The sequence below is a fragment of the Coenobita brevimanus genome, chromosome 80 (assembly GCF_032717465.1).
Source record: "Coenobita brevimanus isolate Jiangsu-jjx chromosome 80, ASM3271746v2, whole genome shotgun sequence".
NCBI lineage: Eukaryota > Metazoa > Arthropoda > Malacostraca > Decapoda > Coenobitidae > Coenobita > Coenobita brevimanus.
In genome coordinates this window covers 54,487,975-54,504,310 of record NC_137033.1, presented here as the reverse complement: position 1 = coordinate 54,504,310, position 16,336 = coordinate 54,487,975, and the positions used below count along the sequence as shown (strand labels likewise).

The 16,336-nt window shown below is 40.2% G+C and overlaps 1 protein-coding gene across 1 annotated transcript in view; it reads left to right on the top strand.

The window, feature by feature from the left end:
• LOC145409360 (uncharacterized) overlaps window positions 1–9,315 on the top strand; it is a 108,175-nt gene extending 98,860 nt beyond the window's left edge. The window contains exon 5 of the mRNA XM_080279830.1: window positions 9,149–9,315. Coding sequence (XP_080135956.1) covers window positions 9,149–9,286 — 138 coding nt within the window. The 3' untranslated portion in view covers window positions 9,287–9,315. The remainder of the gene's footprint in view (window positions 1–9,148) is intronic.
• Window positions 9,316–16,336: the final 7,021 nt, after the last annotated feature.

Genomic DNA, 16,336 nt, shown 5'->3' with positions numbered 1-16,336 from the left:
CAGCAGTGTATACATGTACCTTCTCACTAATGTGGTCAGCCAGAGATAGTCTGTTACTGATAATCACTTCTAGGTCCTTGTCCCTTTCTGATATGTGTATGGTTGATGTTCCTAACGTATAATTCCAATCTGGTATTTTTTCATTTTTATCAAACTTAATTACTTGACACTTGTTCATAGTAAATTCCATTAGCCATTTATTGCTCCATTCATAAAAGTTCTTTAATTCTTCTTGTAGCTCTCTGCAAGAATATGTGTTAGTAATTTCCCTTCGTATTTTTGCGTCATCTGCAAACAAATTTAGATAGCTTCCATTTCCCGTGTTACTGTCTGTGTCATTTATATATACCAAAAACATAACTGGTGCCAGCACTGAGCCCTATGGAACTTCTTCTAGTCACTTCTTTCCATGGTGAGTAATTTCCCCTTAGTACTGTTCTCATTTCCCTTTTTCTGACAAAATCCTGCTTCCAACAGTACAGTTCCCTTTTTCTGAGAAAATCCTGCATCAAACAGACAAGGTTGCCTTGGACTCCTCCCTGATGGTACAGTTTCCATAAAAGTCTTTGGTGCAGTACGGTACTCTGTCAAATGCTTTCTTGAAATCTATATAGATACTGTCCACCCATGCCTCTCTTTTCTGTAATGTTTCTGTAACTCTTTCATAGTAGCTGAATAGATTAGTAACACAAGATTTTTCCTTTCTGAAACCAAACTACCTTTCTATTATCTTACTGTGTTCTTCCAGATGGTTTACCCAAACTTTTTCTTATCAGCTTTCGTGTATCTTACAACACTGGTCAGTGATACTGGTCAGTAATTGAGTGGAATCTGTCTATTCCCTTTCTTGAATAGGGGAACAGTGTTTGTTTTCTTCCACATATCAGGTAGTTTACCTTGACTTAAGCATTCCTTGATTATTAAATATATTGGTCTACTTAACTCTTCTGCACATTCTTGTAGCACCCAACGTGAAATTTCGGCAAGACCACATGCTTTTCCTTTGTAATTTACTTAACTCTTCCTGTACTTCTTTTTCTGATATGTGTGGGCATGCATGTTCCATATCATATGTTTCAAAATTAATTTCTTCTGTAATAACTGATTGGAAATTTTTATTTGGTGCATCACAAACATCTTTCTCTTGTGAATAGATGATCCCCTCATTCGTATTGGACTGTATTTTATTTTCAACTTTGGTTTTGCTTCATATGTATCTGTAAAATAACTTAGATTGATCAGTACATTTATTTACAACATCTTCCTCAACCTGTATTTGGGCTTCCCCCCTTATACGTGTACAATTATTGCTTTCCTGTCTGTAGTTGTTATATGCCCTTCTGTTGTGTCTTCTGTATCTATTCCACAGCAAGTCTCTTTTTTCTTTTGGTTTTATACTTTCTGCATTAAACCATTTCTTTATTTTTATTTCGTTTCTTGTGCTGAGTGATGTAATTTTGGACTCCTGTTTCATAAAAATCAGAGAAAGTTCTATATATAACATTTAAATCTTGTCCTCAAAGCTTCTTTTCCCAATTTTTTTCTAAGAAGTACTACCCCCTGGGGGCAGGGGGGTTCAAGAATACTCTCCCAATATCCCTGCTTGTCGTACGAGGCGACTAAAAGGGTTGATGGTGGGTTAGTGCCCCACCCCGTAAAAAGAACAAACTAAACAAGCAAATAAAGCTCCTTGGACCAGGATGGACCATACGTTTACGACTAAGGAATGGACAAAAGACATTTTGAGGGTGGGGACATGGAATGTGAGAGGAGTAAATGATGAAGTGAAAGAGAGAGGCTTGTTCAGGTGCTTGAGGATGCAAGAGTGGATATATGTGGATTGACTGAAACTAAATGGTAAGGTGAAAAGGTGAGAGATTGGGAATATGGTTTAGGTATATGTGTGGGAGTTAATGAGAGTGAGAGGACAAGAGAAGGAGTATGTCTGATGATGTGCAAGAAGTGGAAGGAGAATATAAGAGAGTATGGAACAGTGGGTGCAAGGATTGTATGGGTGAGGATGAAAGTAGGTATACAAGCGTGGGCAATTGTATGTGCGTATGCTCCGACAGAGGACCGAGTGGCAAGAGTGAAAGATGAGTTTTGGGCGAGTCTAGAAGCATATATGGACAAATTTGAGTGGAGGGAGAGAGTGCTTTTGATTGGAGACATGAATGGCAAAGTTGGGAATGAACGAGTGGATGGAGTGGTTGGTCAGTGGGGTGTGCCAGCTGAAGTAGATGGGAACGGTAGTGCTTTGTTGGACATCTGTGCTGGTAAAGGGTTAGCAATAGCTAACACCTACTTTCGGCATAAGATGATCCACAGGTATACATGGAGAGTAATGAGGAGGATGGATGGTGAACTTGTTGAACGAAAGGCAATGATAGACTACGTCTGTGTGGATGAGCAAATGAGAATACAAGTGTTGGATGCAAGAGCATGGAGAGGGTGGGGGAATGGAGTCTTGGACCATCACTTAGTGATGGCCAAAGTAAAGCTTCAAAGAAAATGGTTGAAGAGATGAAGGGGAAGACATGAGGAAACAGCTCCTGTGAGAAGAGTGGAGAAGTTGCAAGATAGTGAGAAAATGGCAGAGTATAAGAGCATAATGGAAGAAAGATTGGGAAGGTATGAGTAAGAGCAGATGGAAGGGGTGGAAGACGTATGTAAGATATTCGTGGAAGAGATAGGTGCAGCGTGTGAGGTGGTTTGTGGAGTGAGGAGGTGATGCAGGGGTGTGCAAGGGACAGCATGGTGGAATGATGAGGTGAAACGAGCTGTGGAACAAAAGAAGAAGGCATATAGTGAATGGCTAGCAAGTAGAGGTAGGAGAGAAGGTGAGAGAGAGAAGAGAGAGGTATATGTGAGCAGGAGAAGGGAGGTGAAGAGACTGGTGAAGGAGAGTAAGAAGAAAGTGGATGAAGAATTTGGGAGGAATCTGAGTGTGAAATGGAGGGAGAGTAAGAAATTGTTTTGGAAGGAAGTAAAGAAAGTAAGGCAGTGTAGGGGAGTGAAAGATAGGAATAATAGATTGTTGGTGGAGAAGGGAGAAATTGAGGAGATTGAAGGAGCACTTTGAGGATTTGTTGAATGTAGAGAGTGACAGCAGTGTGAGTATAAGTGGTTGGGGAATGGCTGGGAGAAGGAGAGATGAGAGTAGGGAGGAGGAGATCAGTAGGGCAGAAGTAGTGGAAGCAATGAAGAAGATAACGATGGGAAAGGCCCCAGGAATTGATGGAGTGTGTGGTGAAATGCTGAGGTATGGGGGTAAGATTGTTGTGGAGTGGGTATGGAAGTTGTGTAGATTGGCTTGGGAAGAGGGAAGGGTTCCAGAGGACTGGAAATCAGATATAATTGTTCCTTTTTACAAAGGAAAAGGGGAGAGAGAAGTATGTGGTAACCATAGGGATATTTGCCTTCTTAGTGTGACTGGAAAAATATATGGCAGAATACTCATTGATAGGGTTAGGCATATGACAGAGGAGCTAGTTGGAGAAGGGAAAAGGGTGTGTAGATCAGATATTTGTTCTAAGATGTTTAGTGGAGAAGTATCTAGAGAAGGAAAAGAAATTTGCTGCCTTCATGGACTTAGAGAAAGCTTATGACAGAATACATAGGCAAGGTATGTGGAAGGTATTAAGAATATAGGGAGTGAAGGGGAAATTGTTGAGCACTGTGAAGAGTATGTATGAAGGAGCTAGGGCTGCATTGCGAGTGGATGGTGAGCTGAGTGAGTTTTTTTTATCTCATTGTGGGACTGAAACAGGGTTGTGTGATGTCTCCCTGGCTGTTTGATATATACATGGATGGGGTTGTAAAGGAGGTGCAAGGTAGGGCAGTGGATGTGGGGCTGGCTCTAATGAATGAGGGTGAGATTTGGAAGATTCCAGTGTTTCTGTTTGCTTATGATAGAGTATTGTTGAGTGAAGATGAATGGGAGTTGCAAGGTTTGGTGAATGAATTTGGGACAGTGTGTAGGAAGAGGAATCTGAAAGTTAATGTAAACAAGAGTAAAGTTATGGTGTTTGAGAGGAATGAAGTCACAGAATGTACGGTGAGGTTGGATGGTGAGGATATGGAGAATGTGAGTGCATTCAAGTACATGGGTAGTGTGATGAGTAAGGATGGAACTTTGAGGAATGAAGTGTGTGAAAGGGTACAGCAGGGAAGGAAGGTTGTTGGTTCACTGAAAGCAATGATGAGAAATAGGGAGGTGAGTATGGAAGTTAAGAAGTCACTGCATGATAGTATTGTGATCCCTACCCTGACATATGGAAGCGAGGCGTGGACCTTGCAAGAGGGGAACAAGTCAAGAGTGAGAGCAGTGGAAATGAGTTACTTGAGAGGAGCATATGGAGTGACGTCGAGGGACAGGTTGACAAATGAAGAAGTGAAGGAACGTTGTGGGGTGGATGTGGATGTGGTTGAGAAGATTAGGAGAATTACACTGAGGTGGTTTGGACATGTGGAGAGAATGGAGAATAAAAGACTGACTAAGAGGGTGTATGTAGGTGAGGTGGAGGGATGGAGTTGAGAGGTATATGAGGGAGGGGGGAGTGAATTGGGGGGAGGGTTGTTAAGTGGTGGGTGACAGAGCGACTTGGAGGCATTTTGTCTGCGGCCACCCTTTGCGGGATTAGGGCGTTGGGTTATAGGTAGATAGATAGATTTCAGGTCTTGGTAGTTGCCCTTTTTGTAGTTTAGACTCTTCTTGTAACTCTTATTACTAGTTAACTATGTCATATGGAATCCTGAAGTTTAAATTTGATACTTCATGGTCGCTTTTGCCGAATGGAGAGTGATACATCATATTGTCAGTATCATTTTCTTACTTAGTAATTATAAGCTCTAGTACTGATGGATGATCAAGTCCTCTTTTTTTGGTGTTTTCCTTTACATGCTCTGTTTGGAAAAACTCCGCACAAAATCCAGGAGCTTTTGATCCTAACAGCTTTCTTGGCTTCTTCCATCTAGAGTATTCCAATTTATATTTGTATTGAAATCTGTTAATATAATTCTTTTAGATTCCTCTTCCATTCTATGTAATTATGTTCTTAAACTCGAGTTGTACTTTCTGCCAGGCCTTCATATTCGCCTCTTTCCCAAGTGTTTGTTTTGGGTGGCATGTATAAATTTTCCACAATTACTTTTCTGTCAGATGTGTTAATCTCTAATACAATCAGTTTTACTTGTGAGGGTATATCTAGTTCTATTTCTTTGACATGTAGGTTTTTCTTTGTTACGAGTAGAATTCCTTTTCCTTTTACTAAATTTCTTTCAGTTCTCCATATATTGTATTCCTCCAAGTTTAGGGTATCGTTTCATATCCGTGGGGTTAATTTTGTTTCAGTTAGGCAAATAGTATGTGGTTCCTTTTCTTTGGTATAGTGTGTGTGTGTGTGTATGTCTAGAAATGATGCAGTCACCTGCACTTTGAAATTAAATATTCTATCTTTCTATCTATCTATCTATTGCCAGACGCCTCAATCCCGCTTGGGGTGGCCACAAACAAATCGCCTCCAAGTCGCCCTGTCCCCCACCATTTCACTCCCCTGCTCCCAACTCACACCCACCTCTCTCATATACCTCTCCACCCCATCTCTCCATCTCATCCTCGGCCTTCCCCTCCTTCTTTCCCCCTCCACCTCACTCACATACACTCTCTTCATCAGTCTTTCACCCTCCATCCTCTCCACATGGCCAAACCACCTCAGTGTGTTCCTCATAACGCTTCCTATCACATCCACATCAACACCACAACGCTCCTTTATATCCTCATTCGTCAGCCTGTCTCTCCATGTGACTCCACAGGCTCCTCTTAAATAACTCATTTCCATGGCTCTCACTCTTGACTTGTGTCCTTCCAACAACGTCCAAGCTTCACTTAAATATTAAAATATAAAATAATACAGGTATACAGTATTTTAAATCGTGTATCGTCAAAATTGTGTAAGTTAAATTTGTGTAAATTGTGACACGAATATACTTCTATTTTGAAAGCTATATTTTCTTACATCCCACGAGCAAGATGGTATCTTTAATTTAAAACTACGTCCTCTCCTTCTACCCTCATCCTTTATGATATAATCTTTTCTGTCAGTGTTTTATACAGCATTATCATATCTCCTCTTGCTCTTCATTCCTGTAATGTAGTCAGTTTCAGTCCTTACAATCTACAAGTCCCTTAACCCCTTACCCACGGGGATGGCTGTTCCACGCCGTGCCCCCTTCTGCGGGGATAGCAGGAAATCTAGACAATACATGATAAATTAGCTACTTCCAGGTCGATGGAAGTATCACTTAGCCTTTTCTCTTTTTTTTTTATATATATTTTTTAGTATGAGAATATGTCATCAGGGACATTTCAACAGGTAATGAACAGGGAAAATTAGCGACCAACTGCACGTGGGGTGTTGCTAGGTGATACATTAGCTACTTCATGGCCAATGGCAGTATCAGGTAGCCTTTTCTCTTTTTTTTTTATATAATTTTTTTGTATGAGAATAGGGCATAGGGCACATTTCGATGGAAAAAGTGAATGGAAAAAAACGGTTGGGAGTTGCATTGCGTGGCTAAGCTGTAGCCAGGTGGGGGAGGGGGTAAGGGAGGGGAGGTCGTGAGGCAAGGCAAACACGGAAAAATGGCTAAATTGGTAACACTGGATGTGAGTACTAGCGGTATTAGCAGTGCTGCCAATAGCTACACACTGGCAGTACCGATAGATGATACAAGACTGCACTTGAACACCTGGGTGATTTTAAAAATCCCTGGATCACAGAAGTGATGCCCCGCGGTATGGTACTTATGTAATGAGTGTCACAGTAGTGACGGCCTGCAGGTAAGGAGTTAAGCTTGGTATAATTTTTGTAGCCACCCTTTTGCACTTTCTTTAATTTATTTATGTTTCTTTAAGTGGGAAACCAGGTCTTACCACTGTCATTATCAGTTTACCTAGGATTTCCTTACTCATATACAGGCATACCCCGGTTTAACGGTCTTATTGGTTAGGTAAAACCCCGTCGTTAGGTTGGGTGTCGTATATTGGGGTACTTTAACATGTATTTCAGTGTGGACCATTTACCAGCCATGGGTTTCCCTCCAAACCAAGTCCAAAACCCCAAAACAGGTTTAAAGGCAACAATCTAAATGGCCTAACAGCTGTCAAGGAAGCTAACCTAAGCCTAACACCTGTAAACAACTCACTAAAACCAACAAATCAAATCCGGATATCATCAAATATAAGTCTGGAAAAAATCAGACTAATTAAATTGTACCCCAAAATGACAATATTCACCCCACCTGTGGCTAAAACACATTCATCGAAGTCTAAAAACAGTTTATAAATCAACCTAAACACACAATATTAGTCTAAAATATCATCAAAATTCGTAAGAAAAATCAAAACCCATCGTTAGGCGAGGTATGGTACAATTTCTATCCCCATCGTTAAGCCAGGGTATCGCATCAAGGATACCGTATATCGAGGTATGCTGTAATGAAATGCTGTTCTTAGGTTCATCAGCATATTATATGCTCAATGACTTATCTTAGTTATATGCTTCTCTGGTGATAATCCTTGTTTTATTAATACACCCAAATCTTTCTCCTCAGTAGCTTTGTTGATCTCTTCATTTCCCATTTTGCAATCCCAATTTGGTCTTCTACTTTTGCCCATTTCAGTTACAGTACAGTTATGGAACTAGTGTTAAAATCAAACTTCAGTAACTGATTCCATTTATGTAGTTGATGTAAATGTTCGTGTAACTCTTTACAACTGTTTTCATATACAATTTTTGTCATGATTTTTGCATCATCAGCAAACGTATTCATATATGATTGAACTTCATTGGGCATGTCATTTACATATATCAGGAACATAATGAAGGCTAAAACTACTACTATGGCACTCCACTTATCACTTCTTTCCATTGTGAAAACTTCTCTCTTATCACAGTTCTCATCTGTTGGCCAGTGACACAACTTCTCATTCATATCAGTAAAACACCATCTATACCACCATTTTTTTTTAATTTCCAAATCAACCTCTCAGGTGATAGTCCATCAAACGCTTTCCTGAAATCCAAATAAATACAATCCACCCACCCATCTCTTTCCTGTAAGACATTAATAATTGTGTCATAAAAACTCAGCAAGTTTGTGATTCAAGAAGTACAGTGGAACCCCGGAATTCGTACGCCTCTCTGCTCGTACAATTTGGTTTTCGTACAGTTTTTTCGCCCCAAAATCGCTCCAGTTTTTGTAAGGTGACCCATTATTCGCACTAAGAGATGCAGCATCATAGGTGCCACATGGTTGCCAGTTTGGCTTTGTCTTCCGCCAGCTGTGCATCAGTCATACAGGCTCAGTTAAACTTTGTTGATGAATTAATTATTTTTATTAGAAAATTATACATAATCATGGGCCCCAAGAGATTAGTGAGTCAGCTGGAGCTAAAAGTAAAGCAGAGAGAACAACAATTGAGCTGAAAAAGGAACTCATTGCTAAGTTTGAAAGTGGAACCCGTGTCTCCTATCTTGCTATTCATTATAGTATGGTGAAATCTACCGTTTCATCCATACTAAAGAACGGATTAATGCAAATTACATTGTTTCTTATGGAAAAAAATTATTCGGTTTTCGAACAATTTGCAACTTGTACAGCCTCCAGGAATGAACTGTGTACGAATTCCGGGGTTCTACTGTACCGTCTCCGAAACCAAATTGCATGGAGGTTATTATTTCATTTTTCTCTAAATGAGCAACCCATTTTTCTCTATTTTTTCTTCACACAATTTACAAACAATACTTGTAAGAGACATTGGTCTATAGTTTAATGGGCCTTCCCTCCTGCCACTCTTATGTTTGGGTACTGTGTTTGCTCCTTTTCAATCCCTTGGCAAATCTCTCTCCATTAGAGAACATTTTGTCTCATATATTGGTTTAACTAACTCTTCAGCATATTCCTTGATTATCCAACCAGAAATGTTGTCAGGTTCCATGGCTTTGGTTACATCCACATTTTTTATCAACTCCAAACACTCATTGGGTTCAAATTTAACATTTGATATTGGTGTATAAATTTTTATTGGCATAAGGTACTTATGAACCTGAAAATTTGTTGATTCTGTCTCTGTTTCTTGCCACAGACCATGCATTTCTTTGGAGACAAGACTGATAAGGGTGGCAATGATCATGAAATCTATGAGGATGCCCGCACCATTGGCCACAGAGTCACCTCTCCAGATGACACAAAGGCTCAGTTGACTCAGCTACTTGGACTGTGATGCTGCATACTGTATGTGGTTTAATAGCGTGTCATCACTGTGATGTCATTGATTGTTTTGTTGGTTTTGAATGTTTTTGGTAAAAGTAGATTTATTAAGAGTGTGCCTGTACTGTGGTGCCTTACAGATATCCCCCATCTTTCTGCTGGAATGCATTGTTGAAAAATAAATATTATGTACAGTATACAGTACTGAATTTACTTACAGCAAACAGTGCTATGTAATGGTTTCAATAAAGACTTATTTGGAGTGATTGGAATCCCTGGGATTATTAGTTTGTACACTTGTGCAAGAGCTTTGTAAGTGTTTGTAAGTGGTGGCAAAGGACTAGATGTTTGCTTTCCCCCCCCCCCCCAATCACAGCTTCATTCAATGCCAAACATTGTAATGATATTGTAATACTGTACGGTATGCAGTCACTCTTTGAGTAACGCGGATGATGTAGACTGGACACGGACCGTGGTACTCAAACACTCAGTACTCAAACAAGTTTGCACGTATAATGGTACAATGTGGTCTAGCCACATAACAAAACTTTCACTTTTACCCTTTCTTACCACCCTTCTTCACATAAATTACCCCATACTTATGCCCCCCATCAGGTAGAACACTAAAAGTGATATAACTGTAATGTAATTATGAACATAAATGGTATTAAAATAGCTTTAACAAAAAAAGGGGGGGGGGGGAAGGGATGACAGTGATGCAGTGATTCAAGCTGTTTTCTTATAGCTCTACACACTCTGGGAAAATAATTTTAGTATTAGATACAGCTCAGTGGTTAACATTTGATTTTCAGAAGTAAAATACTGGAGAATGAACGAAATATACCTACTTAGCGATATTACAGCAAGCTGCCTGAATGCTCCCGATAGCATGTTTATTGCCAATCTCGCTGACTCGACATGACGTCAACACACCAAACAAACTCAGATGTATACAGTTTAAAACCATAAATAACAGTGGAAGCTTAACTGTAGTTACTGAAAGCTAACTGAGGGGCTTCACTCCACAGACTCTACAGTGATTATAACCTGCCTCATAGCATGGAACCTAAAATGTGCAATAGGTTAAATTTGCACCAAAACAGTATCATATGTTAAGGGCATTTGTTAATCATGGTGCATTCGGCAATCATCACACAACCATGCATAATGCAAAGCTTTGTATACATCACCGGAGGATATCCATTAAATTATGATACAGTTTAGCAAAATAGCACTTGGTGATTAAATCAGAATGCTTCATACTCTGTAAAATCTAAGATACATGCAATATGAAAACAATAATGGAACCTCCTGTTTATGAACATTTTTAAAAAACATTATTTTAACAAAGGCCTCTACATACACCAGTCTGTAAAACCAAAGGATCCTCAACACTTCCCTCTAATAGGAAATTTGGAAATATTGCATCATAGTTGTACAAAATAAATGGCAAAAGTTAGATTGGGTACCTGTGTGTTGTTGATGCTTAGCTCTCTGGCACTCGCCCCTCGTTCCCTACCCCCAGCGTTGTTGTTGAGGAGATGTGCACTTCCCCAACATCTTAACTGAATCTTTCAAAAGTCCAGGGCACGGCTTTCACACTGAGTTGCCTAGCCAGCTAACACTTCCTGTGTAAGCTGAGAATTTCCCTGTGTTAATAACCTGTCGCATTAATGCCTACTGTGTAAGTACAAAAATACATTTCTCAACCACACGCGTTACTCAAGGCATGACTGTACTTCAGATGTGCATATCTAACTTAAGATATTGGAAGACTGTTAATTATAAATGTTAATGCTCACCAGGTTCAGTCTCTGTCAGTTGTAAAAAATATGTTTGACAAGCAGCGTGAATGACCCCTTACAGTTGACAGCCATATGGCTATTACAATCAGTTGCTTATGAAGTCATGGTTTGTATAAACTGGTATCTATCATCAGGCTACTCTTTCTCCAACTCACATCCCCTATTACTCATATACCCATCCACCTCATCTCTTATAAAGGGGTTTAAAGAGCCATAGTTTGTGAACCACAGCTACTCCTTGGAAACATGAAAGGTACATTCTGGATGACTGCCACTGGGCAAGTTGTTTAGTGCCATTAGTTATTTTGAAGCCATGGCAGAGTACATAGCACAATCAAAGGATTAATATGACCAACAGGTACTAAGGGAGAGCTTGTGAAGATTGATGTAAAGGCTGAGTTCTTGCCAGTTTAGGAGGCTTTCTAGCACCTCATTCTTATTTAAATATTTTGACCAATACATCTTACCATTGTCTTGCTTGTCCATTACTTAATTATTTTTAACATTATGTTGCATGACTAGTGTATAAGAGAATATTAATATGCCTCATGTTGAAGTGAGCAAGGAAGGAAGAGGTGCGAGGAAGCCTCCTTAACCATTGAGATATGGCCATGTTTGAGTATGTTATACTGTTTTACACTGATGATTTAAAATTGCCATCTCTCCATCTTGAAATATGAACTGTAATAATAGATTAACACATTACTGTAGTGGCAGTCACGAAGAAGTGCTACGGTATGAAAAGACATAGAGTTGTAGCTATGCCCTTTTCTGCCATAGGCGTACGTGAAGTAAGCTGCAAAGGAGCGAGCGTTAGGCCAAGTTAGAGTAAAAACTTTATTGTTAATGTGACAGTTTTATGCAATATGCAAAGTTGAATTCAAATTAGGCAGCATGAAGGTTTTTTGTTCTTTTTTAAACATAAATCATATACCTGTACTGTAGTTTTACTGGGAAGTGTAAGCCAATTAGATACCATTAAATGTTCTGCATTTATGTAACATAGCCTTGAGTCTATGCACCTCTAAGGGGGTAATGGGAGACTAGATATTATCATTCTCACTTTTGTTGAAGAAAAGTATGAATTAATGTAGAAGACTTTGCACTTGTAACTGAATCTCTAGTACAGTAGATTCTCATATTTTGTGTGATTAAATCTGGACAGCTTGAATTTCGATGGCACACAAAGTATCTATCAAGTTGCAATTTTTGACTGCAAGCTTGTGATTTTGTTGGGTCAAGGCCAGAGTGTGTGATTCAAAATGTGTCTAGGGCTGCTTAGACCTGTCAGCAAACACAGTCTGGCTATGTAAAACTGAAGGATATCAGCTGTCAGTCAAAACATGAATATGGGTTGCAGTAAAGGATCATCAAAAGAAAAGAGGCTGTTTCTATGATGAATCAGATTTACATATAAAATTAAGAACTGATTGATTACACTCTTATGGTATTCTTATGTTAAAATTTCACTTCAGAATTGATTAAGTAAAGGCAATAATATAACTTGAGCTGCATCATCAGTGGTGTGTATTGCGTCAGCTGTTCACTTGGTCAAGGAAGCGGTCTCAGGTGGTCAAGGATGCAAGCAGTGACGCTCTTGCCTCGACAAAAGAACACGCAAATAGCAGCGTTGTTTATCGCACAATGTATACAGCCACATTAAAAGTGAATGAAATAAAGACACTGAGTGAATGATTGTGGTGGTACCAGCTGTGTGCATGCTGTGTATCCTTTCTGAGAGAAATTAAGATACAGTCATTACTCGTTTTATGATGATTCGGTTTACGATAATTCGCCACAGTGATAATAGAAAAGTTCCACCCCATAATTCGATTTACAATAAATTTCCTGCTATAATTATTTTGCCATCAGAAAGCGCCAGGCACATGCAAGGTAACCTCGCTTGTCTCAGGCAAGATGGCAGCCCTGGCGTGCAGCGCATTGTTATGGTTTAGGTCCCGCCACCCCTTCAAAGCCCTGTCTTTTCAACTTGTTCATGTGTGCCCCCCTGTTATCGTCACCTCTCAGCCAAACATCATACTACAGTACTGTGGATTTGTGTGCCCGGTGGTAAGGTCAGTGCCAGTGTAGGCCCCAGTGCTATGGTTGGTGCAGGTATGGGTCCCAGTGCTAAGGTTGGTGCAGGTATGGGCCAGATTCCCCTCCCCCTAACCTGTTCCTGTCTGACTCAGAGGCTGACCACTACTGTTGTGCCTGTAAGCACAGGCTGTCCCCCAGCCTCGGGGGGGACGACTTTGACCATCACAGGAAGGAATGAAGGTGGGTTGTCATTTATGGTTCAGTCTTGGTCAGGTGACTTTGTGAAGTTGAGTTGGCATAACCCCCCTTTTATAATGGGTTTCAATCTCCCGATTTACGATAAAATTGGTATACGATAAGGTATGACCTGACGTAATCCCATCGTAAAATAAGTAATGACTGTACCTCAGTCCCAATCTAGCCTGTGCCAAAATAGGTAAGTAGTATTGTCGTATGGCACAGTGCATTATTTATGGGCACTATAACTTTGAGAATGAGTGTAATAAAGACATCAAGTGAATAATTGTGCAGGTACCAGCTGTGTGGAATCTGTTCATTTGTTTTGTTATGACAAAATGTGTTTATGTGCCATCAGACATGAACCAGGATGAACGATCCTAACCCAGTAGATAATGACTGCTCTGAAGACGGCATAAAAAAAAAAATAGACCATGCTTCACAGAAAAGGAAATAACTATGCTTGGCGAAGGAGACAAAATAAAAAACGATGATGCATGGTAACTAAAAATAACGAGAGGCAAAGATACGATTGCATGAACCATTAATCGGACATTGACAAAAATGGCATCTGGGAGGTGCCTCTATGTTTTGGCTGATGGACTTATTTAATATTTTATATTTTTACCATTGCCACAACATGACTTCTTGTTTATGTTGTTGTCAAGAATCCTGTGCCAAGTACCATACTTCATGGTATATATGACACAGCAGTGTGAAAGACACACCCTAATCCTGGAAGGGTAGTTTTGAGAAAAAAAGTGTGTCGACCAAAACTGCAGAAAGGCTGCTTGATCTGAGTAGTTTTTACTCAGATACACACTCACTTTTCAGAATCTCTATTCAGTACTGTGTATCAGTCTTTGGTTTTTGTATTTTTATGTAAAAGAAAGGTACAAGAAAAGAAAACAAACAAATAACCCCGTCCTTACAAAAAGTTACTTCATTCCACAACAACTTAACACTGTTTATGAAGTCTGATTCCTTTCATACAATAATTGGAGAATTAATGTTCATTGCCATTGAAGTATAATTAATATGTATCAGTATATAGAGATGGGTATTATTTGTCTTGAAATGAATTTAAAACAACAAAACAACAAAATTAATTCTTTCATTCATTTAACCCCTTGGCTGCGGCAGCCATGACAATAACCCATGTGCTCAGTCTGAAGAAATAGGAAAAAAATGGTATGTTTTCAACTCGTGTTTAAACTAACTTATCCATAATCTTAAAAGCTGGAATTTTTTCAGACAAACTTCAGTCTTTATGTTATCATTTGCAATGAACTACCATGGCTGGGAGACATACTGTAGAGTTCAGTAAAGTTCCACTCGCTGAAAATATCCTGTTACTCTTTACCATCTTTCACCATCCTCCCTTTTCTGCTTCGCTTTTCTCCTGTCGTTCCCTTCTTTCTCTTCCTCTTCCTTTTCATTCTCCTCTTTCCTCTGCTGTTTTTTCTTCGTCTTCGTCCTTCTGTGCTGCCTTTTCTTGGATTTCTTTCAGCCTTCTTATTCCATTTTTTCTTCCATTTTATTCTTTATCTCCTCCTCCTTCTCCTCCTCCTTCTTCCTCTCCTTTGCTCTTTCTCTTCGCCGTCCCCTCATTTTCCTCCCTTTCTTGGCATTCTTTTCACCTTCTTTGTGCTCTTTTTCCTTTTTTTTTCTTCTATCCCTAATTATTCCTCCTCCACCTCCTCCTCCTTGTCATCATGATCATGATGAAGACCATCATCACCATCATCATCATCATCACCTTTCTCATTCTCATCCTCATGCACACTCAGAGCATCTGACAATTCTTGTGTGTGTGTGTGTGTGTGTGTGTGAGAGAGAGAGAGAGAGAGAGATTCGTTTCGTTTCGTTTCGTTTCCTTTATAAAGGCTCCAGCATGCTTGCATGCCTCGGCCTTGGTCATCTACTGGCCGCTCTCCATGCTGCTCGATCTCTGGCAGCTTCCCTATTCAGTTCCTTATCCCTGAGGTCATACTCAGTGACTTCATCCCAGGTCTTCTTCGGCCTTCCTCTCGCAACTCTACCCCTAACGTTAACACTTCTCACTTACTGCACCCAATTATCCCCCATCCTCTCCACATGCCTAAACCATCCCAATCTACTTCTCTTCATCACAACACCAGTACACTCCAGTCCATCCTACCTCTCAACTCTTCCATCGTAAACCTAGCTCCCCCAGGCCTTGCACTCAGCGACGCATTGCACATCCATCTAATCACTGTCATTTCTCTAACTTTGAGCCTGAGAATATCCTCTTCCTCTACTGCCTAGGACTCGCTACCATACATTAGACTCTTAACACATATCGCATACAAAGACCCCTTAGCATGGAGGGAAAGCCCTCTGTGTCAGGAGAGGCAACAGCTCCTGAACTTCCAACGACTCCTCACTCTAGCCACAGAGCTAGCTCCAGCCCCACCTCCAGCACATAACATATCTCCCAAGTAACAAAACTCTTCCACACATTCAAGTGACTCACCAGCAAGAGCAATCCTTTCATGCCTTACAATATCCACATGCTCTTCCTGACACACCGCACCCATGAAATCAGCATTATGTCACAGTCTACTTTTTATACCACTACATCTCTTATGCGCCCACTTATCACAAACATTGCATAGGATGGAATTACTTCGCACGCCCTTGTGACAAATCGCACATGGCACTCTCCTTGTTCTTTGACTATACCACCACCAGCTCTAGATACCATCATCTTTGTTTTAGCTGCATGTACTCTCAAGCCATCCACTTCTTAATTTTTTCCTCCGCCTCCCTTTCATTCTCTGCTGTCAACACCAAATCATCAGCATACAACATCTCTCACGGGAGTCCATTTCTGAAGTCGCTTCAAGTACCATGATAAACAATAAGGGGCTCAAGACTGACCCCTGATGCACACCAACATTTACGGAAAACTCGAAACTCTATTCACCCTTACTTGGGTGCGAGCACCCACATACATG